At 50.7% G+C, this 22,052-nt stretch overlaps 1 protein-coding gene and 1 non-coding gene across 4 annotated transcripts in view; one reads left to right on the plus strand and one right to left on the minus strand.

Annotated features, from left to right (window-relative positions):
• The first annotated feature begins 1,729 nt into the window (after window positions 1-1,729).
• The window catches only part of LOC128403931 (dual specificity protein phosphatase 10-like), a 259,214-nt gene continuing 238,891 nt past the window's right edge, over window positions 1,730-22,052 (plus strand). The window contains exons 1-4 of one of the 3 annotated variants that reach the window (XM_053369116.1): window positions 1,730-2,057; window positions 14,083-15,311; window positions 17,984-18,283; window positions 18,690-19,780. In XM_053369116.1, the coding sequence (XP_053225091.1) occupies window positions 14,096-15,311; window positions 17,984-18,283; window positions 18,690-18,955 (1,782 nt within the window). In that variant the 5' untranslated portion in view covers window positions 1,730-2,057; window positions 14,083-14,095 and the 3' untranslated portion in view covers window positions 18,956-19,780. Of the gene's footprint in view, window positions 2,058-11,961; window positions 12,175-14,082; window positions 15,312-17,983; window positions 18,284-18,689; window positions 19,781-22,052 lie in introns of those variants that run through there. The other 2 variants (XR_008328024.1, XM_053369115.1) reach the window with 2 other exon arrangements.
• TRNAR-CCU (transfer RNA arginine (anticodon CCU)) lies at window positions 3,658-3,731 on the minus strand. Its single transcript has one exon. It is a non-coding gene; the product is annotated as a tRNA-Arg (tRNA).

Genomic DNA, 22,052 nt, shown 5'->3' on the forward strand with positions numbered 1-22,052 from the left:
GATTCTTCACATGGCAGCATAACTCAACTATGGAATTTGCTCCCACAAATGTAACCAGAGCTATCCAGCTTGGAGGGCTTTAAAAGAGAATTAAACAAGTTCAGGGTAGTTGTCTTTGACATCCTGGGAGGTCAGGGTTCAGATCCCACCCCCCAGCTCTGAAGCTCACTGTTATAGCTATGTCTGGATTGTACCATTTCAGACTGCAGGGGAGCAGGATGAACCACGCAACACTGCCCTGTGAAAACACCTACTGCCCCTAGAAAACAGCATTCCAAAGAGGCTAGGTTGTACTCTTCTCCCTGACTTGCTAGCTTTTTACATACAAGGACATTTTTGCGCATGGACACATGCGTTCAGACATGCAAAACTCCCCCTGAAGGGGCACAGTCCAGGTGCTAGACACTGCACAATATATGTATATTACTTCACTTACTTCAGAATGTGCTGTGCCCATCATGCAGCAACCCTGCTGAAAAAGCAGGTATAATGCATATTGCTTTGCTATTTTTTTTCATGGGAGGCCACTGAAATAAGGGTGGGGAGAGAGATGCTTCTTTCACACATGATTGTTCCTCAGGATCTATGAATGTAAGGAGAGCTCTGCAGGATGGACCAATGAGGGTCCACCTAGGCCAGGATCCCATTTCCCACAGTGGCCAATCAGATGCCTTCTGGAAGCCCACCGGGGCACAAAAAGCCCTCCCTCCATGGGAAAGGTATTAATAAGATACACTAGCTCTGCATCTGGAGGTTCAACCAGAGCTGCTGAGGGGTGGCATGACTCTCTCTCTCTTCAATGTTTCTGCCTCATTCTCCAAAGAGGGGCATTTCCTCAAGCTGTTGGGTGGTTACAACTGAGTTGCTGCAACCACAAGTTCTCATTTATTGAATTGCAATTGAACTCCGAACAGGCCTTATAAGACCTGCTTGGCTTCCTCTATGCCTGACTTCTCTCTTCTTGGGTGAACTGTCCCTCTGCACAAGGTTGGTTTACCTGGCATGGAAATAGAAGGAAAAGCTATCCAGCTGCTTAAAAATCTGGTGGGGAAGGTGCTCAGTTGTTTTTGCAGCAGAAAACAATGTAATGATCTATTTCTCTCTCTCCGTATTAACAACAACGATGGGCAAGTGAGGAAAATTAGTTGCTTACATTCCACCACCCCCCACTTGCAAAACAGGCACATTTAATTCTGATTGCTATTAAATGATAATAATACGTTTGGACATATGGCATTTGCACTATTTATATTAATGTTTCAAGTTTAAAACAAGATGGACACAGTGGTCTTATTGCCAGCTTGCAAGGGATTTCTGTGGTTTTTAGTCATTTTTATTAGCATTATTTCATTTCCCTCTTTTTTCTGTGACCATTGCAAATAAATTACTACTGATGGTGATAATCAATTACAATTAATAATAATGATGTCAGGTGACGTTTAAAATGCATAGGAAGGCCCACAGCCAAGCTTCCCTCCCCCCACCAACCAGCCTGTCCCTCCCCCCTCCCCATTTTCAACCCCTCCCTCCCCACCCCCCCACCCCCTTTCTACGGGGCCGAAGTTGCTGATGCTGATCAAGCCCGTTTCACAATGAATGTAAGCGCTTCCCCGAGTCACGTGCTGCCTTCCTGCGTCACCTTCGCCGGGAGAGCCGGGCCGGCGTCTCATTGGCTGCCGATGATGTCACCCTACAACCCTTCCTCCTCTCTGCCCCCTCCCATCCCGCTTCCCTCTCCTGCTCCCATCAAAAGCGTCCCCAGCACCAGAGCCAAGGAGGAGGGAAAACATAACAACAGGAAGGAAAGCAAGACAAAGCGGGCTGAGGGGGAAAGAGGGCTGGATGCGGGGTGATCAGCAGCAAGGCAGACCTAGGATAACCCGGAGGGTGCAAAGGTGTCAGAAGTCAAGGACCAACAAATCCAGATTCCTGCTGGGTTTCAAACCTCACCTTCTCTCCCCTATCCCACCCTCACCAACAAGGCATCTCCGCCCTCCCCCTCTTTTCACGACCTCCAAAAACATCCTCATGGATTTCAGGCTTAGACTGTAATGCAGGTGAGTGGATCTGCTTTTGAAACGGAAGGTTTTATTTTTAATTTTGCAACTGGGGACTAACTGGGTGTCTTGCGATGGTTAAACACCTGGAAATCTCGATTTGCGTTAAGTTAATGGAGGGAGGGGGAATGGCTGTATTGGGGGGGGGGGGTTGAGAACAGAGGGACGATGTTGCAAACGAGCCTCCCTTTCCCGTCCTTGAAGGCACTGTTTGCAGGGGGTGTGCACGCACCTTCGCAACAAAAGAGGGACAGCGTTTGCTGAAGGGATCGGGCGCCCCAGATTTCGACAACATGAAAGGCGAGAGAGAAATGTGTTGTTTATTTCTTGATGGGGGGGGGAGAGATCAAAAAGCAGGGAAAGAGATGAGAAAGAGAGGGTGATGAGTTCTTGTTTCCTCCCCCCCCCCAAGGTGGCAATAAAAAGAGTGGGCGTTTGTTTGTGGTGGCTGTCGCCTCGGTTTGTTGTGACAGATCATTCTTTTGGGGGTGCGTAGGAGGTGGGGAGAGGCTGGCAGGCTGATGCCGAGAGGGTGGAGGTGCCACCGGGAGCTGGAAAAGTGTGTTTGCTGTGCGGGGCGGCGGGGGGGGGGAGGAGGTGGATGTCAAGGAGAGAAGACCAATGTTTTTTTCCTTGCAAGCATCAACACAAGAGGTTATAAAAGGATCTGGTGTGTGTCTGTGTGTGCGCGCGCAGAGTTCTCCCCTTACAGGTACCCTTAACGTCTCCTGACTGCTAGGATGACATTCGGGGATATTTTAAGCCGGTGATGCCATGGTGGTTATGGGGACACCGGCGGGCTTTATATAGAGACGGGTGAAAACTGTGGGTGGAAGTGAGGCACGCGCTGACACGTGTGTCCGGGCTCACATGCAGAGGCAGACACGCAGACACAGTGCTTTCATTTGTCGAAACACAAGGCGGTTAGAGAATCTGCTTTGCCTGCAGAAAATCCTAGGTTCAATTACGGTCGGCATTTCCAGGTCTGAAACCTGTCTGAAACCCTGGAGACCTGCTGCCTGCTAGTACAAAACAACTGAGCTAGACGGACTTTCTGTGCTCCTATTTAATGAGGTCTTTTCCTCAGAACCATGAGGACTAGGATCCTGCTTGGCTTTTAAGGAAGGGCCGCAGCTCAATGGTGGAGCATTTGCTTTGCATGCAGAAAGTCCCCAGTTCACTCCTTGATGGCATTTCCAAGTGTGGCTAGGAGAGACTATCTGAAACCTTGGAGTGCCTGGTGTAGACAGTATTGAGCTAGATGGAGCAAGGATTTTGTGTAAGTCAGTTTCCCGTGTTCCCAAGTATGTAGAAAGATATGCATCAGTGGGAAGGCCGATGAGCCCAGAGACACGCGGGATGTGTGCAAAGGTTAATTAAACACCCAATTCATATAGTATAAATATACACAGAACTGAGGTGCATATCACATAGTGCTTAGGATCCACTGTGTGCCACCTGTGCAACACACCTGTGCAACACACCAACACCAGGTGAACAAACAATATTGCACAGGAGATGCCCATTTTTCATAGAATCATAGAATTGGAAGGAACCACAAGGTTCATGCAGTCCAACCCCTTGCAATGCAGGAATCTTCTGCCTGACGTGGGGCTCAAACCCACGGCCCTGAGATTAGGAATCTCATGTTGTACCAACTGAGCTATACCAGGCCTTCCCCCCCGTGTTGTTTCAACTAAAATGTATATCCTCTTTAAAAAAAGAAATCTGAGCAGGCAAAGGGCCATGGCGAAGTCCTCAGACCGCCTTTGCCATGAGACAGCAAGCCCTTCTCTCTCAGACTCAGTCCTCCTGTCTGCAATATGGGGATAATAATACTGACCTGCCTCACAAGGTTTTTGCAAAGGTTAGAATGGAATGTATGCAAATACTCAAAAACAACATAGACATTTTCTCATTGTCATTATCTAATAACAAGCGGAAAACTGGAAAAATACTACCTGCATAATAATTCCATATTAACTCCCTTCTTGGCAACATGAATACAGTGGTACTTCAGGTTACATACGCTTCAGGTTGCATACGCTTCAGGTTACAGACTCTGCTAACCCAGAAATAGTGCTTCAGGTTAAGAACTTTGCTTCGGGATGAGAACAGAAATCGTGTTCCGGCGGCAGCGGGAGGCCCCATTAGCTAAAGTGGTCTTCAGGTTAAGAACAGTTTCAGGTTAAGTACGGACCTTCAGAACAAATTAAGTACTTAACCTGAGGTACCACTGTATGTACTTTGTGTTCAAAATTACCTCCTAGGAGGGGTAGATTTAGGGCACTGGAACCACGGGGCACTTTGTAGGACAAGGGGGATGGTTAGAGCAGCTGTCTTGCATGCAGAAGGTCTCAATCCTAAATGGCATCTTCTTCGAAACCCCAGAGGAGCCACTGCAGGCCCATATAGATATAGACCAGGGGCAGCCCAAATGGGCCCCATCAACTCTCACCTGTCCCACCTGCATAGCCAGTGGTCTGGGATCATGGGAATTTTAGTCTGGCAACACCTGGAGGGCACCAAGTTGGCTACCACTGGTGTTAAGGCAGTGCCCACCCCCGCAGCCCTTGCACCTTCTGGCTCCCTTGTGTCCAAACTGTTGTAAAGAATCTCAACTTTCTTGGATATGCATAGCCAAAATCTAGGTCACGCGCTGCCAAATCTGAAGTTGCGGCTGCAAAGAAGGTTTTCTCGTGGCCCGCAAATCAGGTTTCGCTGTTACTTCCAGTGAGTTGACTCCGAAAGCCACTTCACACATGCCAGAGGAGGACAAGTGTCTGAGGATGCCTGCATGTGGGAATGAGCCACTAACAGAAGAAACTTCTGTTGGACAGAATGCCAGTTTAAGTGTTTTGCTGCCGGTCTCCAACTCTCGGGAAGATTTGAATGCATGCTGCCAACCAATATTGAAAGCTGATGTTCTGAATGGGTGCACGTGAAGGCCTTTGTCCCCTTCGGGAAGTAAACCTAGGAATACCAAGGCTGGATCCCAGTTGTAGCTGCGTTTGGCTTTTTGGATACAAGGCTGATGAAATGAAGCCAGAGGCAGAGGGTGTGAAGACAAATATCCATCAATGTGTTCCAGAAATTATGATGCAAGGAAAAAGGAGTTGTGTGGAGTTGGGGAGAGCTACCTGTTACTTTTTTGGGGGGGTGGGGTGGGGAAATGGGCCGTGGAAGCAATCTCAGTGCCCTCTGCATATTTTGCTGGACCACAACTCCCATGGGTCTTCATCATGGACTGTGGTGGTGCTGACGAGAGTTGCTTTGCACGACAGAGAGTTCAATCCCTGACTGCTCCACATAAAAAGAAGGCAAGGAGAAATATATTTCTCTGCCTTAGATCCTGGAGAGGTGCTGCCAGTCAGAGTGGGCTGCACTGGGCTAAATGGACAAATAGTCTGATACAGGATATAAGGCGGCTTTACATGTTCTGTGGGAAAGTTTGCCCGTAGCTGTACAGACAGAGGCTGTTGAAAACAACAGCAACCGCCCGTCACATCGATTGCAGCACAGCCTTGTAAGGTAGATCGGGATTATTGCGCCCTTGCTGCAGATGGGAGGACTGCAAGAACCAGGGGGAAGTTCCCCAATGTGCCAAAATTGGAATCAAAGGCTTTGGGTGATTCATACTAATTAATCCCGGCCAGCCTCGCATCCTTTCCTGTTGTTACCAGATGAGACATTGCAAATGCCGATTGGAACTCCGCGTTCCGCCCATCAGCATGTTTTGGGAGGCAGCAGGGAGCACCCGGAGGCCCAGGGACATGTGGAATCCCCTGGAGGCCTCTCCCCCTCCTCGTCTCCCCCCCCCCCCGCACACACCCCGCCCCGACACAGCATATCTAGGGCCAAGTGGTGAGCTCATGGTGTGGGGTGAAACCCGAGGAGACAGATGCCCTCATTGGGCACTGCCAGGCTATGAGCTCAGGAGGGTATTTTTAGAGGCAGCACACAACTTCATTTGGTGGAGGAGAGAGCTGAACGGCAGCCCAAAAGGAAGTGAACGGGTGCTGCAGGGGGACCACCAGCCACGTCAGGGTGAGTGTTTGCGGGGGGGGGGGGACCTCGTCTTTCTTCCTTTCTTTCAAGTGCATTTGGAGAATGTACACCGACCCAAACTGGAAAGGGAGATGCGCGCACTGCTGAGTGTGCAGATGTGTGTACATGTGCACACAGCCGTTTTGTGCGTCCACAAAGTGGTGGGCGCCCGCCTGCGTGTGCAAATCCGATTCAGGCAGGAGGGAAGGAAGCGAGCGATGTGTCGGAGGACTTTGGAATTCCCTGAACGCAAAGCAGACTGAGCTTCAGGGCTGAGCAAAGGGATGGAAATCCCCGCTGGTGTGTAGTGAGCATGGGTATTGGTTGTGTAGAAAGCAATGCCAGGGGGAGGCGGTGTGCCCAGCCCAGACCAGAGAGGGTGCATGCTTGAATGGCTGGATTGTGCAATGGAAAGCCTGTGTGCAGCTAAATTGTCTGGTGTATGTGTGCGCATAAACTCCTTTCAGCACATGGTGTTTGCAGGAAATGTGGCATGTTCATAAACTGACCGTGACTCGTGTGTGTGTGTGTGTGTGTGTGTGTGTGTGTGTGTCCCAGTGTTAGAGCATCTGCCTTTCATGCCAAAGGTCCGTAGTTTAATTCCTGGCACTTCCAGGTACAGCTGAAACCCTGGACAGCTGCTGCCAGTCAGTGTAGGTGATACTGAACTGGATGGGCCAATGCTCTGACTCTTTGTGAAGCAGCTTCCTCTGTGTATATGCGGGTGAGAGAGAGACAGAGTGAGTGAGTGTGCAAGTGTACCGTATATGTGCCACGAAGCACGGAGGCACGTGCAGAACACAGTACTTCGCACGAGGGAGTTTTCGCTGGCGAGGAGCGTACTTTGGGGGATGCTTGCATTACTTATTCTTATAATGATTAATTACTGTAGCCCCATCAATGTCAAACACACTTTACATAGTTTCCCAGGAAAGAGAGAGGCAGAGGTCCCTGCCCTCAAGGAGACCACAGTGCAAATGCTTCCGGTGGGGGAAATCAGCATTCAGGCAATTTCTTAACGGGAGCATTACGTTATTGGGGTGGGCGAGCTATTTGTGGAGCAGAATTCCTTGCTACTTTGGTAGGGGGAGGCTGAGAAGGGAGAGCTACTTCCTAAGGCCCTCCCCGCTGCAAGATCTCATGGGAGATGTTGGGGGTCTAGAATGACAGCCTGCTCCAGGCTGGAATGGAGAAGCAGTGAGAGGAAAAAGCAGAGAGGTTTAAAAAGGTGAGGCAGCAGTTGATGGGAAAGGCTTCTGCTTGCAATCCTGCCTGTCAGAGCAACTGTCCAGATCAGGTGTGGAGACTTCTGTATGTCACTAAACTACAACTCCCATCATCCATTGCCATCAGCCATGCTGGCAGGGGCTGATGGGAGCTGTGGTTCAGCAACATCTGGAAGGCCAAAGGTTCCCCACACTTGAGCTACATGGATAAACAGTCTGGCTGGTTATAAGGCAGGCTTCGCCAACCTGGTGCCCCTTCCAGATGTTCTGAGCTGCGACTACTGGCTGCATTGGCTGGGGCTGACGGGTGTTGCTTTCAGACAACAACATCTGGTTGGTGCCAGATCGGTGGAGATTGTCTTACAGATATCTGCCAGAGATAATCAGGGTATAAGGAGAAGCAAGAAAAAAGTACAGTGGTACCTCGGGTTAAGTACTTAATTCGTTTCGGAGGTCCGTACTTAACCTGAAACTGTTCTTAACCTGAAGCACCACTTTAGCTAATGGGGCCTCCCACTGCTGCCGCGCCGCCGGAGCACGATTTCTGTTCTCATCCTGAAGCAGAGTTCTTAACCTGAAGCACTATTTCTGGGTTAGCGGAGTCTGTAACCTGAAGCGTATGTAACCTGAAGCGTATGTATACCGAGGTACTACTGTAGTGGAACAGGGCAGGGCTAACCCTTAGCCAGGAATTTTGAAGGAAGGAGGAGTTGTGATAATCCTTGCAAACCAGCCAGAGCATAAATGCAGATTGCCCTACTCCAGCCGAAAAAGTTATTTCATCGTCTTGCTTCCTATGGACTAGAATCTTGCCTGCCCATTTTTGCTTATTATCTCTGCAACAGCTGGATAGAGACAGAATGTGTTTAGCTTTTTTTAACAGTAGCTGAACAAAAGAGCCAGGGTGCTGTAAGGGTTAAGAGTGTCTGAGCCACACTCTGACATGATGTTCACTGAGTGGCTGTGGGTCATTCCCTGGCTATGCACCCACCGTGCATTTAAAGGACCTGGTTTCCCCAAAAAGAACCCTGGGAACTGTAGTTTACCCCTCGCAGAGCTACTATTCCCAGCATCGTTAAGAAACTACAGTTCTCACAATCCTTTGCGTGCTTTAAATGTACGCTGTGTACGCAGCCACTGTCTCTCACCCTAACCCACCTCGCAGGGTTGTTGTGAGAATAAAAATGGGGAGGGGGAGAATCACCTGCATCACCTTGAGCTCCTCTGAAGAAAGGTGGGGTTGAAATGCAATGAATAAATAAGTCAGGGAGAGGGGATTAGAATATCCAATTGGTGGACAGTCACCCCCCCAAATCATCCAAGGCAGTGTGGTGATGCAATTCCTTTTTCTGCAACCGAGGGCGGAGCTTTCTCCCCCTCTGCATCCCCAAGTGCTGCACTCGGCTGTCGCGCGCAATCGCCCCTCGCTTGCTGGGCACACAGTTGATGGAAATTACAGCGCTGTCGCCCCAGATTAGTGTCGCTGGGCTGTGTGGCTGTTCTGCAAAAAGAACCTCCGGGAGAAGGAGACTTTTGTGCTGGCTGAGTGTGTGGGCGGGGACGCAGGCAAGCCAAGATTATAATTCCTAGGTTTTTTAAAATTCTTATTTTAAAGGGGTGGCAGAAGATAGGAGTAGAACCACGGGGCTTTGGCTACAGATGGGTATATATGGGTCACTAGGAAATAGGGGACTTTGGGACTGCGGGATGTGGAAGAGGGAGAGGCGGGGAGCAGGCAGAGGGAATACGGGGTGTTTGCGGGGGGGGGGTTCTGCACGCACGTGTTACACGAATCAAACATGCACACACAATTTAGCTGTGAGTCCTGTTTCGCAGGGGGTTGAACTGTATGACCTTTGGGGATCCTTTGCAGGTGGTGGATGAAAGAGAGGATAGAGATTTGGAGAGGGAGCGTCTCATAGATCTGGGGCGGAGCTCGCTGCTTTCCACATAGAAGTGTGCAGGTTCAGTGTCTGCACCTACAGCTAAAACAGAGGTGGGAAAATTCATTCAGCCCAAGAGCCAGGAAGGTTTCTAGGGGCTGCATGCCAGTGGTGGGAGGGGCCAGAGGCAAAAGTGGGCGGGGCAACAAATGCACACGTAACTTTTGTACAGTAGGCAAATTTCTACACTCAGTCACACATGCTCCATCCAGGCAACCAAAAGGCATGATCAGAGTTCAGGGACCAATCCCAGCCAGGCAGAAACACTTCAGGCGGGTGTGGAGCAGGCATTGGCCCTCCAGATGTTTTGGGACTACAACTCCCATCATCCCTAGCTAACAGGACCAGTGGTCAGGGATGATGGGAATTGTAGTCCCAAAACATCTGGAGGGCGAGTTTGCCTATGCCTGGTGTGGAGGGAGGGCCATTGAGGGGTGTGGTCTGGGGAGAGGGGGTGTGGCTTCAAGAAGGTGGGGGTAACCTGGCAAAATCATCTATTAGCATATAAGCTACTACAGTGTCAACCACACAGTGTTTCTCAAACTTCGGCCCCCGGCTGTTGTTGGACTACAACTCCCATCATCCCTGACCATTGGTCCTGCTAGCCAAGGATAAGCTGAGCCTGGCAGGTAAGCTAAGCCTGGCAGGAGAGCTTACTCTATGGTCTTAACCCTTTCATGCATTAATTAAACTTAAGCATGTTGGTTATATGAGGTTGGTTATTCCACAGTTTGGAGGTTGAGGGAGTGCAGCACAGCCATCAGGGCAGAGACAGCCTTCCCTAAGCTGGCACCCTCCAGATGCCGTTGGACTACAACTCCCAACAGCCCTGCCTGCAAGGGAATGATGGGAGTCGTGGTCTGACAACATCTGGAGGGCTAAAGGTTGGGGAAGGCTGCTGTGCAGCAGCCACACACAAACCCAGAGAGAGAGAGAGTTCTTAATTTTTGTTTGTCTCTGTTTTAGTTTCTTCCTCTGCAGTCCCAGGCGCCTTGTTCCCCAGGCGGCACGCAGCGAAAGGGTTTCTTAGCAAGCCTGGCAAACATCACAAGGCTGCTGTGGTCCTTGGTGTCTCGATCAAACGCTCACACACACAAGCCACACACACAGAGCCCTTGAGCGGCTTCTGCCCTTCAGAACAGAGGCTGCCTCCCTCCATCCCAGAAGTGTGAAAAATGCTTGCAGAGGAGGGTATTGCTGGGCACGTGCTCACACCCTCAATGCCCACAACCCCCAAAAAGCAGAGTGCTTTTCTTATTATTATTCTCCCTCCTTCCCTCTCTCTCTCTCTCTCTCTCTCTGTGTTGGAAGATGCGATTTTGGAAGAGGATGGCTAATCTCTCCTTGGCACGGAACCTAGCACCTTTGAATCTTTTTCAAAGTCCCTGCAGGGAAATGTGGCAGGGAGCTGTATTTTTCTTGATAACACGGCTTTAATGGGGATTGGGGGGTGGGGGGAGATGCATCAAGAAAGCTGGGGGGGGGGGAGAAAGAGAAAGGAGGCTGATCCAGGATCTCCTCCTCCTGTTCCAGCAGCACATGAAGTGCTGGAAAGATCTGAGGGTGGGGGAGTTAACATGTTTGTCTCCCATCAGAAAGCCTTTTTGCTAAACCTGACCCAATTTATATCTACAGAGAGAGGATGTTTTTAAAAGGAAGAGGGGGAATAAGGAATTTAGTTAAGCGTTCCTTGGCTCTAAGTGGCATTCTCCTACCCCCACACCCACAGTTTTTAACCACAAATGAAATTAGATGCTGCTTGATTGTAAAATCACCATCAACATCAAATTGTAGAATTGACAGAAGGGGCCGCAGGGTCATCTAGCCCAACCCCCTGCCGTTCATTATTATCATGAATGATCATGTAAAAGCAGGGTGAATATACCAAGTGAAAGGATTTAAACATAAACAGAGGGAGAAGGAGGTCATTAATTGATCGAAACCCACTTTCCACCAATTAATGACTACCTCTCAGTTTTCCCATGTGTAAAATTGGAATGAAATAGTCGGCAAGCTTCACCGCTTTGTGAGGGCAGTTGCAGCAAGGATTTTGTCAGCACATACAGCGTGGGTGTACCCCATGGTAAAAAGAAAAGATGAAAGGACGGAAGGAAGGAATATTAAGATATACCAGGGATGATGGCTAGAGCTGGCCAAGCAAGTAGCATGTAGAGCTAAGTCATAAGCCCATAATTCCAGACAAGTGCACAACACACAAGACACAGAATTTAGCAATCTAAGAATTATCAGTTTTCGAGGGTTTCTTTTTTCTTAAGACTCTAGTCCTTAAGGCTACGATAATCAGTCATAAAGAATTTATTCGTTTATTGCATTTATATCCCACCATTCCCCCAAGAAGTTCAAGGCTGTGTACGTGGTTCTCCCCTTCTGATCCCCACAACAACCTTGCGAGGTAGGCTGAGAGCCGGTGACTGGCCCGAGGTCCCTCAGTGGGCTTCATGACCAAGGGGGCATCTGAATCCTGGTCTCTCTCAAGTCCTAATCCGACAGCCTAACCACCACACCACACTGACTCTCAGTGTGAATAATGTCCGCTGGAACCTTTTAAATTAGAGGGGCACTCATTACAATTGCTAGCAATTCAGGAAACAGAGGTCTATTCCTTTCCCATGATAAGCCGGCACTAGATAAGAATACGATGAAAATAAATCAGTACATCTGACTAGAATCCCATTTCCCTCCTCCAAGGCAGAATTTGTCAATTATTATTTAAGTGCCAAATGTATGCATGCAGCAAGCTATCACAACACTAAAATACATGACCAAAACCCCCAACAAACCATACCTGGATTTAGTCCAGAGGATTGGCTACCTGCTTAAGTCGGGACAAAATGATGACACCTGTCTGGGGAGGGTGAGCAAAGGAGCAAAATGCCACAGGTGAGGGAAGCAGCTGTGAAGATTTCTGGCACAAAGCCTCTGCCACAGGCCTGGGGAGCCTTTGGCCCTCCAGATGTTGTCAGACCACATGCTTGCTAGGACTGATGGGAGTTGTAGTTCATCAACCTCACTCTAGATCATTAGCCAATCAGGAAACCCGGAGTACAGCCAATCAGAGCCTGAGGAAAAACTCCCAGGCTTCTCAGGGTGCTTCTGGTGATGCATTAATGTAATTTGAGCCTGTGGCTCTGCAGACCACCAGCTATGGCTACTGGGAGTTGTAACATCTGGAGGGCCACAGGTTCCTCATCCATGGGCTTTGTCAGGTTTTGAATGTAAAGGAAAGCGTTCCCCTGAGCATGTGCAGAGAGCTTTACTTCTTGGTGCTGAGTAACCCAAAGCCAGTTGCCTCACCCATTATCTGGAGAAAGATGGGGGTGAGAAATCAACGGAGAACGTCCAGTCGCCAGAGCGCGAGACTCTTAATCTCAGGGTCATGGGTTCAAACCCCTTGTTGGGCAAAATATTCCTGCACTACAGGGGGGTTGGGCTAGATGACCCTCATGGTCCCTTCTAACCCTATAATTCTATGATTGTATCTCAAAAGCTTGGTAGCCTTTGCCTGCTGTGGGGAAGACCAGTCAGGTTGGCGTTCCTGGCAAGTCCCCCTGGGGAGGGCATTCCACGACTGGCGTGCCAACTCCTAGAAGGCATTCTCTGGAAGACATCCGCTTCGCTACCCATGGCAGCCTTCCCTGTTTAATGCAGGGATGGAGAACCTGCAGCCCTCTCTATGTTGCTGGGATACCAGCCAGCAGAGCCAATGCTGGGAGTTTTCACCCAGTGTCAGATCTGGAGGGTCGCAGATTCCACTGCCACTCTCAAAGGCTACATGCACACTGGGACCTGCAGTCAGTAGCGGACCTACATTTTTGGGGCCCTGAAGAATGAACTGCTACGGGGTCCCCTTCGCAACCGACAACAAGGTCCGGGTGATCTTAGTTAACAGGGTTGTTCCACAACAGTTCACCACCATTTTTTAAAAAAATTAAAAAATAGGCACTGAATTTCAGATTTTGATTACAATAGCTCTACTAGACTATTTCAAAGTCGCTTGTGTGAATTCAAGTTATTTGCGGGGTGTGTGTGTGTGAAAATTAGGGAAATGTTATTTACATTCATGATGCGTCATAAAATGATTGTGAGTTGTGCGATTCAAATTGGGTCTACCAGACCCAAATTTTTTTAAAAGCAATGCAGACTAAAGTCATTTTGGTGGGGGGGGGGCTGGGATTAGGGGCCCTGAAATTTAAGCTTCATTAGTTTCATAGTAGATCTGCGCCTGGCTGCAGTTTGTTAGAAGCGCTGGGAATTGTAGCTGGCTGAGGTGTAAACTAGAGTGCCCAGGATTCTTCGGGGGAAATAATGCGTTTGAGTGTGGGATTCCCACATTGTAATACAGTGGTACCTCAGGTTAAGTACTTAATTTGTTCTGGAGGTCTGTGCTTAACCTGAAACTGTTCTTAACCTGAAGAACTACTTTAGCTAATGGGGCCTCCTGCTGCTGCTGCCACGCTGCCGGAGCCCGATTTCTGTTCTCATCCTGAAGCAAAGTTCTTAACCTGAGGTACTATTTCTGGGTTAGCTGAGTCTGTAACCTGAAGCGTCTGTAACCTGAAGCATCTGTAACCTGAGGTACCACTGTATCTGGATCGTGTGGGGTGGCAGAGCTCAATGAAACTGAAACCTTAGACACCCCTGACAAAAGAAAGAAAACATGGGCGCCAACTTGCTGCATGCTCTTCTGAGCCCGGTTTTTTGAACCGGGAAGGGCAGGGTATAAATAAAAAAATATTATTATTATATATTATTATCTCTCTCTCCCTCCCTCTCTCTTTCTCCCTGCAGTTCACCTTTCCCAATGCCTCCCTCGCCTCTGGAAGAACGGATCGGCGTGCTGCAGCGACCCAAAACTTTGGCCTTGCGCCTCAACCACAGCTTTGCCAACGGGGGCACCCCAGGCGGTGGCGAGAAGCAGCCCCCAGCGGCCTCCAGAGCGCCTGGCCAGGCCACCCCGGCTCCCGCGAAGGCGCCCTGCGACGAGGCCGCACGCCGGGGGACGCCGGGCGTCCTGCAACCCAACCACTCTCACACCATCGACATCAAGTTGACGGTCGGAGGCGTGCAGAGCCTGTCTCCTGAGAGGAACGTCTCCCTGCAGCTGGACCTCAAGCAGGCCGAGCCTAAGCCGAAAGGCCTCGCTGGGCCCCAGCTGAAGGTCTTCTTGCCCCAGGTGAAGCTCAAGAAGCGCTGCTTCAAGGAGAACTCCAAGCCGGCGGTGCTGGACACATCCACCAGCTCCTCCTGCCTCTCCAGCCCCGCCATGCACCCCCTCAAATGCGGTTGCCGCGGCTGCTGGCGCCTCATGCGCTGTGAGGACGCCGGACCCAAGGGCGGCTTGCTCTCCCTGGGCTGCTTCTCCTGCCGCTCCAGCCTGCGCTCCCTCAGCTGCTCCAGCTGCAGCCCGCCGTCCGTCAAGAAGCTGGGGTGCCTGCCCTGCGCCCCCTCCTCGGCCCTGCGCTCCCTGGCCTGCCTGGCTTGCAACCCCTCAGTCAAGTCGGGCAGCTCCTCCTGCAGCTTCTGCAGCAGCGACCCCATCGTGGCCTACGACCCCCGGGCGGGCTCCTCTCCGGCCCCCAGCTGCGGGGATGACGATGACTACAGCGTCCGCACCATCTGGCCCGACGAGCTGGCCAAGAAAATGACACGGTCCCGGGCACAACAGCAGCAGCAGCAGCACGTCTCCCCGCTCATCCTGGACTGCCGCAACCTGATGGAATACACCAAGAGCCAGCTTCAGGGTGCCATGCGCTTCGGGGCCGCTGACGCAGCGGGCCGGAGGCGGCTCCAGCAGGGGAAGATGGCCATGCTGGATTTCATCTCCTCGCGGGGAGGCTGCGACGCAAGGGACTCCTCGCTGCAGCGTCTCTGGGCCAAGGAGCCCGGCGGCCGCGCCAGTCCGGAGCCTCTCCCCGCCAGCCCCCCCAAGCCCCGCAAAACACAGCCCTCCCAGAATCTCCACCTGGTGCTGGATCTGCTCAACAAAGATGGCGGGCAGGAAGGGGTTGGCCGGAGAGGTGAGCTGGGGGTTCTAGGTGCCGACCGCTGTGGTGGTGGCAGAAATTGCATTGGTGTGTCAAAAGTTCTTTCTCCTGGGGCCACCACCTCCCTAGTTGCCCTGAGCCTTCTGCTGGTCCAAGGGGAATGCGTTCTGGGCTAACACAGTGTCTCCCCGCTTTAAAGAACTCCTGCCTCCAGACAAGAGGTTGATTATTTCTGCAAAGCTGCCGCTTATCCATCAGCCTTGAGTTTCCCTCGGGTCCTTCTCAGGCTTCCTGAGGTTATATTTTTCCTTATTACATTTTGTTCCACATTGAACTACCTGTTTCCTGGTTGGTAATAATAATAATAATAATTTATTATTTATAGGCCACCCATCTGACTGGGTTTCCCCAGCTACTCTGGGCGGCTCCCAACAGAATTAATGATAATAATAATAATATAAAAAGCAATAAAACATCAGACATTAAAAAGTTCCCTGAACAGGGCTGCCTTCACATATCTTCTAAAAGTCAGATAGTTGTTTATTTCCTTGACATCTGATGGGAGGGTGTTCCACAGGGTGGGTGCCACTACTGAGAAGGCCCTCTGCCTGGTTCCCTGTAACCGCAATCTTGCAGGGAGGGAACCTCCAGAAGGCCCTCAGTGTTGGTCCTCAGTGTCTGGGCAGAACAATGGGGGTGGAGATGCTCCTTCAGGGCCAAGACTGTTTAGTGCTTTAAAGGTCAGCACCAACACTTTGAATTGTGCTCGGAAACAAACTGGGAGCCAATGTAGGATGTAGACTCCCCTTGAAAGCCACAGGGAGAAAGGAAGTTTGGAGGAGGACCACAGATGCTCCCTAGAGTTCATTGGGGGAAATATGGGAAATTAAACCACAAAACATTATGTTGATAGAATGAATACAGCAGGAAGACACAACAGGGCAGTTCTTTCCATGCATGTTTTCCCTATGCCAATTGGGTTAGGTTTAAGATTTGCACCACTCCACCATCTCTTTGGTGACCTCATCCCAGCTGCATGAGCAGATGGCAAGATGCGAAGGGGGGCTTCACACCCCCCCCAGTTCCCCCCACCTCACTTTTAGCACCTGTTCAAAACCCCATTGAACCAGAATGAACTCTACCCAGCTGGTAGCATGACATCATTTCTTTGACCTTCTTTCACACTTGCCCCCTCCCTTCTCCCCAGCCCCTGCCAGCCCCCACCATGGAGGGTGGGGTGTCATTTTACATAGCAGATGTTTTAGGTCAGGAAGAAGAACAAGTCCCCTCCCTTTTCGCCCCCACCTTCCTCCCACAGAAAACTGCACAGGGGAAGGGGGGGGCAGCCTCTCCAAGTGATTTGGTCAGCACCAATTTGGAGCATACGAAGTTCCCTTATACGGAATTGGACCGCTGACCTATCTAGCGCAGTGCTGCCTGCTCTGACTGGTAGCAGCTCTTGGGGTTTCAGGCCGGGAGCTTTCCCATCCCTATCTAGAGATGTCAGTGGGGATAGAACCTGCATATAAGCAGAGGCTCTCACACCACCACCTTCAGGGGTTGTTCCTGTGGGGTGGGCACAGAAGAGATTCAGAAACTCAACTTAGAATATTACTCTGCCACCAAATTGACCAGCTTTGGGTGTCACACAGAGCTCTTTTCCCATGTTGTGCCTTTAGGTAATTTTATACCTTGGACTTCAGCATCTGGCTGGGATGGGGGTGGCTGGAGAGGCTCTTTGGTGTCCCACCTGCCCAACAGTGGTGGCCAGTGGTCAGGGGTGATGGGAATTGTAGTGCAAAAAATCTAGAGCAGGTGCAGCGGGCAAAGGGGGGAACCTTTGGCTCTCCAGATGCTGATGAACTACACATCCCATCAGTGCCAGCAAGGATAGCGTACGACCAGGGAAGATGTGAGCCGTAGCTCAACCACATCTGGAGGGCTAAAGGACCCCCACACCTGATCCAGAGCACCCCCCCATTCACTTGCTTCAAAATTAGGGAGCGCCAGCCCTGCTGTGTTTCCAGCTCCCTGTCCCCAACACACCTTTTTCTGAGTGGGGCTCTGTGTCTACACCTCCATCCAAACCTCCCGCCTTGCCAGCATGACTGGCAGGTCGTTAGGAGGGCAGCTGCTTTGCAGGGGGAAAGTCCCTGGTTTCATCCACAGCATCTCCAGGTAAGGTTAGGGAGACCACGCCGCCCCAAAATCCTGGAGTGGTGCTGACTGTCAGTGCAGACAATACTGAGATAGGCAATTGTCTATCACTGCAGTCTAGTGGAAGACTCCTTGAGGATCATTTGATGCAAACACTCCAAATAAATAAGGAAATGAGAGCAAAATGTTTTGCTTGTGCTCACATCCTTGGTTTCTAACTGCTCAGCCAAACCTACTGATCGATTAAAATTTCACAGCCCTAATTAAAATTGAATTATTATAATTCTTTACTTGCTTACACAAAGCTTTTTATCCTGCCAGAAAAGGCTCCCAGATCAGCTTACAAATGTCAGTGGTAAAATAGTCCCTGCCCTCAGGCTTAATTTAAAGAAAGTGAGAAAGAAAGAAAGAAAGAAAGAAAGAAAGGGGGCACACACAAAAGGAAAACAGATTGGGAGGGAGGAGGAAAAAATAAAACTCAAGCACTTTTTCTGCACAATGCTTCCACTCCAGGGACTCAACCCCTTTGCTTTGTGTTTTGACCACAGGCAGTCTGATTGGACCAGATGTTGCGGACGGCCCAGATGACTTGGGCCCCCCACTCACGCCTGACCTGGAGAACGCCGAGCTGAGCCCCATTCTGCCCTTCCTGTTCCTGGGCAACGAACGAGACGCGCAGGACCTCGAACAGATGCTGAGCCTCAACGTTGGGCACGTTCTCAATGTCACCACCCACCTGCCCCTGTACCACGCCGACAGCGGGCGCCTGCGCTACAAGCGCCTCCCCGCCACCGACAACAACCGCCAGGACCTGCGCCAATACTTCGAGGAAGCTTTTGAGTTCATTGGTGAGGTCTAGTCCTGCGGCGAAATAAAGGGGAGGGTGTAGCTCAGTGGTAGAGCGTCCGTCTTGCATGCAGCGGGTCCCGAGTTCAATTCCTGGCATCTCCCTCTGGAATGGTCTTTTATTTGAAACCCTGATGATTCAAAGCCAGCCAGGATAGACAATAGCTAGATGGATCAAGGGGTCTGACTCTGTACAGGGCAGCTTCCAATGTTCCTCATTTCTATTTTTCTCCCAATCTGTTTCCCTTTCTAAAAAAAAATTTGCTGCCTGTTCGCCTGGGGCCTATTCTTAACTCGCCGTAGGCGAACAGGCAAGGAGCTGTGTGTGAAATGGAATTTAGTCCAGGAAGCATTTGTGTGCACCCCCTTTCTCAGCGTTGACGCTGTTTCTCCCCCCCCTTACTCCAGAGGAGGCACACCAGAGCGGCAAAGGAGTCCTCATCCACTGCCAGGCCGGTGTCTCCCGCTCGGCCACCATTGTCATCGCCTACCTGATGAAGCACACTCTTATGACCATGGGCGATGCCTACAAGTATGTCAAAGGCCGAAGGCCCATCATCTCGCCCAACCTCAACTTCATGGGGCAACTGCTGGAGTTCGAAGTGGACCTCAACGCCGGCGTCACGCCCCGGATCCTCACCCCCAAGCTGGCCGGAGTGGAGACCGAGGTGTGAACAAGATGGGGGTGCAGGATGAGCTCCGTCAATCTCAGGGCTGGGAAGAAGAGGAGGGGGGGCGGGAGTGCAATAAGGGGACTGATGGACGGCATGTGAGGGCTGAAGCAGTGAGCAGGAATTCGGGGGGGGGGCTTTTCAACTACTTTATTACATCCCCCCCCCCACTTGAGGGAACTTTGATTGGATACCTTTCTAAGTCCACCAACCTGAAAACGCTCAGCGTACAAGACGACAGACAACGCCAAAGACTGACGGCGCTCCGTTCTGTAGGTACCGCTGCTGCTGCTGCTGCTGCTGCTGCTGCCGCAATCAGAATTTCGGGGAACACTTATTTCTACAATGACTTCTGAAAAAAACTTTCTTACCTTCGTGGGGTGGGGAATGGGTGGTGTGTTTGTGTGTGTGTGTGTGTGTGTGTGTGTGTGTGAGATCATGCTGGGTTTTAATTTATTGGGGTGGGGAGTGTGTGTGTATAAATTGGGGGGGAGTCCTCTTTGTCTTCCCCCCCAGTTTTTTTGATCCAGATGCTGATATTGCCTTGCTTTCCACCACGATGGACTAATTTGGGGCTGGGGTATCCTAAGCAATTTACACGTGTGTTTGTGTGTGTTTTGTGTGTATGCAGTAATGCAAGAGGGGGTGTTCATGGGGAACATTGCGGGTGTGAAACTCCTCTCCCCCCCCAATTCCCACCAGATTTTAATGCTCAGGATCACAGAATCTCTTCTGGATAAGAGTGTGGGTGGAAAGAAGGAAGGGGGCGATTCACAATTAATCTCCCCCCCCTTTGCTTGGGGTGTATGTGTGTTTGTGGGGGGGGGGCGGGGGCGGGAAGAAGAGCCCTCCAATCTACCCTCGCATCTAGTTATTTATTTGAACTGTAATTGCTGCTTAGACTCTTTTGACCACCAACCTGTTATGTGGCTCTTAACAAGGGTTAATACTGTGGAACTGATGATATTATGGGATGGGGGCGGGGATTGGACCCTCCTTTTCCTCCTGCCCCTTCCCTCAAACATATTCTTAAGCACTTCTCCCCCCTTTCCCCTCCCCTTCTCAGGGTAATATGATGTAACTGGAACTTGTCTTCCATTAATTAAGGGGTTCGGGGTTTTTTGACAATGGGGAAGGGATGCTGAAATGTGGGGGGGAGCCCCCCTAGGACTCTAGCTCCCCTAAATTTTATTTTAGGTTTCTTGGGGCTGGTATGGAGAGGGTGTCGTCGTCTCCCCCCAGCTAATTTATCTTACGATGCAATATATACACAAAAATTTTGGTTGTTAATGTTAGGTGCTTTAAAGTGTCCCCGCCCCCCACCTCCGGCTCCTCTTCCCGCACCGCACAAAGAGGAGACAGGGTGTGACATGCGCCCCTTCATGTCAGTGGTCTTTCAGGCGTTCCCAGTCTTTTCCCAAACGGAATTCGAACCCATCACCAGCAAGGAGCAAGTGGGGGGATAAACGTTATGGAGGCTATGGGCCCCATCTCTCCACCAGTGAACTCGCCAATCATACAAAAGCCCAACATCCCAGTCCGTTTGTTCGGGGATGGGGTAATTTCCCTTGTAATCATCAGCATCTCATCATTTCTGTAGATGTAAAAATACATTGTGGGAGACGTTGCTCTCATCCCCAGGTTCTCGCCAATGTAGCACTCTCTGGAAGTTGCTAAACTCCAGCTCCCATCATTCCTGACCATTGGGGCTGATGGGAGTTGGAGTCCAGCAACATCCAGAGTCTCATCCCACCCATCCTCAAATACTCCCAGAATCCTAACCGGGATGGCATGGCACCCACTTGGAACTCGTAATTTTCTGGGTGGCTGGAAAAAGACCCAATACCCAAGAGGCCAGGAGATGCAATAAGTAGCCTGTTCAACCCTCAGCTTGATGATCAGAAATTACTGGTTCAAGGACCTATTACAAGACTCCATAGATGTGCCGCCCGCGATTAAGCAGGGGCCACATCTGACCAGACCAGCGCTCCAAACTGCCATTGAAATGTTTTTTAAATCAATGCCCCCGGCCCCACAAAGAAGATGCTTTAAAATCCTCCAGCCCCCAAATTTCACTTCAGCTATTGAGGTTGGGGTGTTGGTGGTGGTAGCACCTAAACATGAAAGTGGGATCTGTGTCAGAATGATTGATGTTTGTGGCTGAGCTGCAGACAAATCTTCGCTCTCGCCTCTTCTGGAATGCAGAGATGCAGAAAGGCTTCTGTCTGGCTTTGGCGGTAAGTGATGTTTGCCCAGCTGCGGAAGGGAGCAGTGCAGCTCAGTGGTTAGAGCCTTGCATGCAGAAGGTCCCAGGTTCAATCCCTGGCATCTCCAGGCAGGACTGGGACTGTCACTTACCTGAAACCCTGGAGGGCTGCTGCCAGCCAGTGTAGACAGTACTGAGCTGGATGGAGCAGTGGGTCCAGTGCAGCATAAGGCTTGAGTTCCTAAGGAACAGCAAAGCACCCTCTGCTCCCCTCACCCGCCCCCCCCCCGGTGCAGATCCCGAGTGGCTGGTGAATGCAACAGTTCCTCCCCCCTTTTTCCATTTAAAGAGTTTTGTAGTGAAACTAAAATGCCCCACCCCATCCACCCGCTGGACAGGAAGCTGATGTGGTCAAGACTATAAGGTTCCCCCCTTCCCTTTCCTGCTGTGTCTTTTTGGATCTCGTCTTTGTTATTTATTGGGCCCAAGTGCGAGGCCCCAGCATCATAATTTATTAAACGTGGTCTTTCTCTTTTTTTGTAACAAGACCCTGTCTCTCTTGGGGGTGGGAGAGGTGGGGCGATCAAGCCAATGTCTACCCAAAGGTTGAACTGAGCCCTGATGTCCCTGTCAAAGCAGAAAGAAAACCCACTGAGTTTTGAGCCCTCGGAAGTCAACAGTGGCGGAGTAATACATACTTCTCTTGTGTCACCCATCTAAAAGGGAAGAACTGCCTCATTTCCCCCCACCAGTCTTCCCCGTGTGGTCAGCTGTTGCTGAACCAACTCGCCCCAGGCGAGTAGCTGTTTGCAAGCTGCCACTGAAAGTCCGCAGTGCACAAAGTGGATCCAGAAGGAATTCGACAGGTTGATCCACAGCGCTGGGTACATTTTG

The sequence above is a fragment of the Podarcis raffonei genome, chromosome 16 (assembly GCF_027172205.1).
Source record: "Podarcis raffonei isolate rPodRaf1 chromosome 16, rPodRaf1.pri, whole genome shotgun sequence".
Lineage (NCBI taxonomy): Eukaryota > Metazoa > Chordata > Lepidosauria > Squamata > Lacertidae > Podarcis > Podarcis raffonei.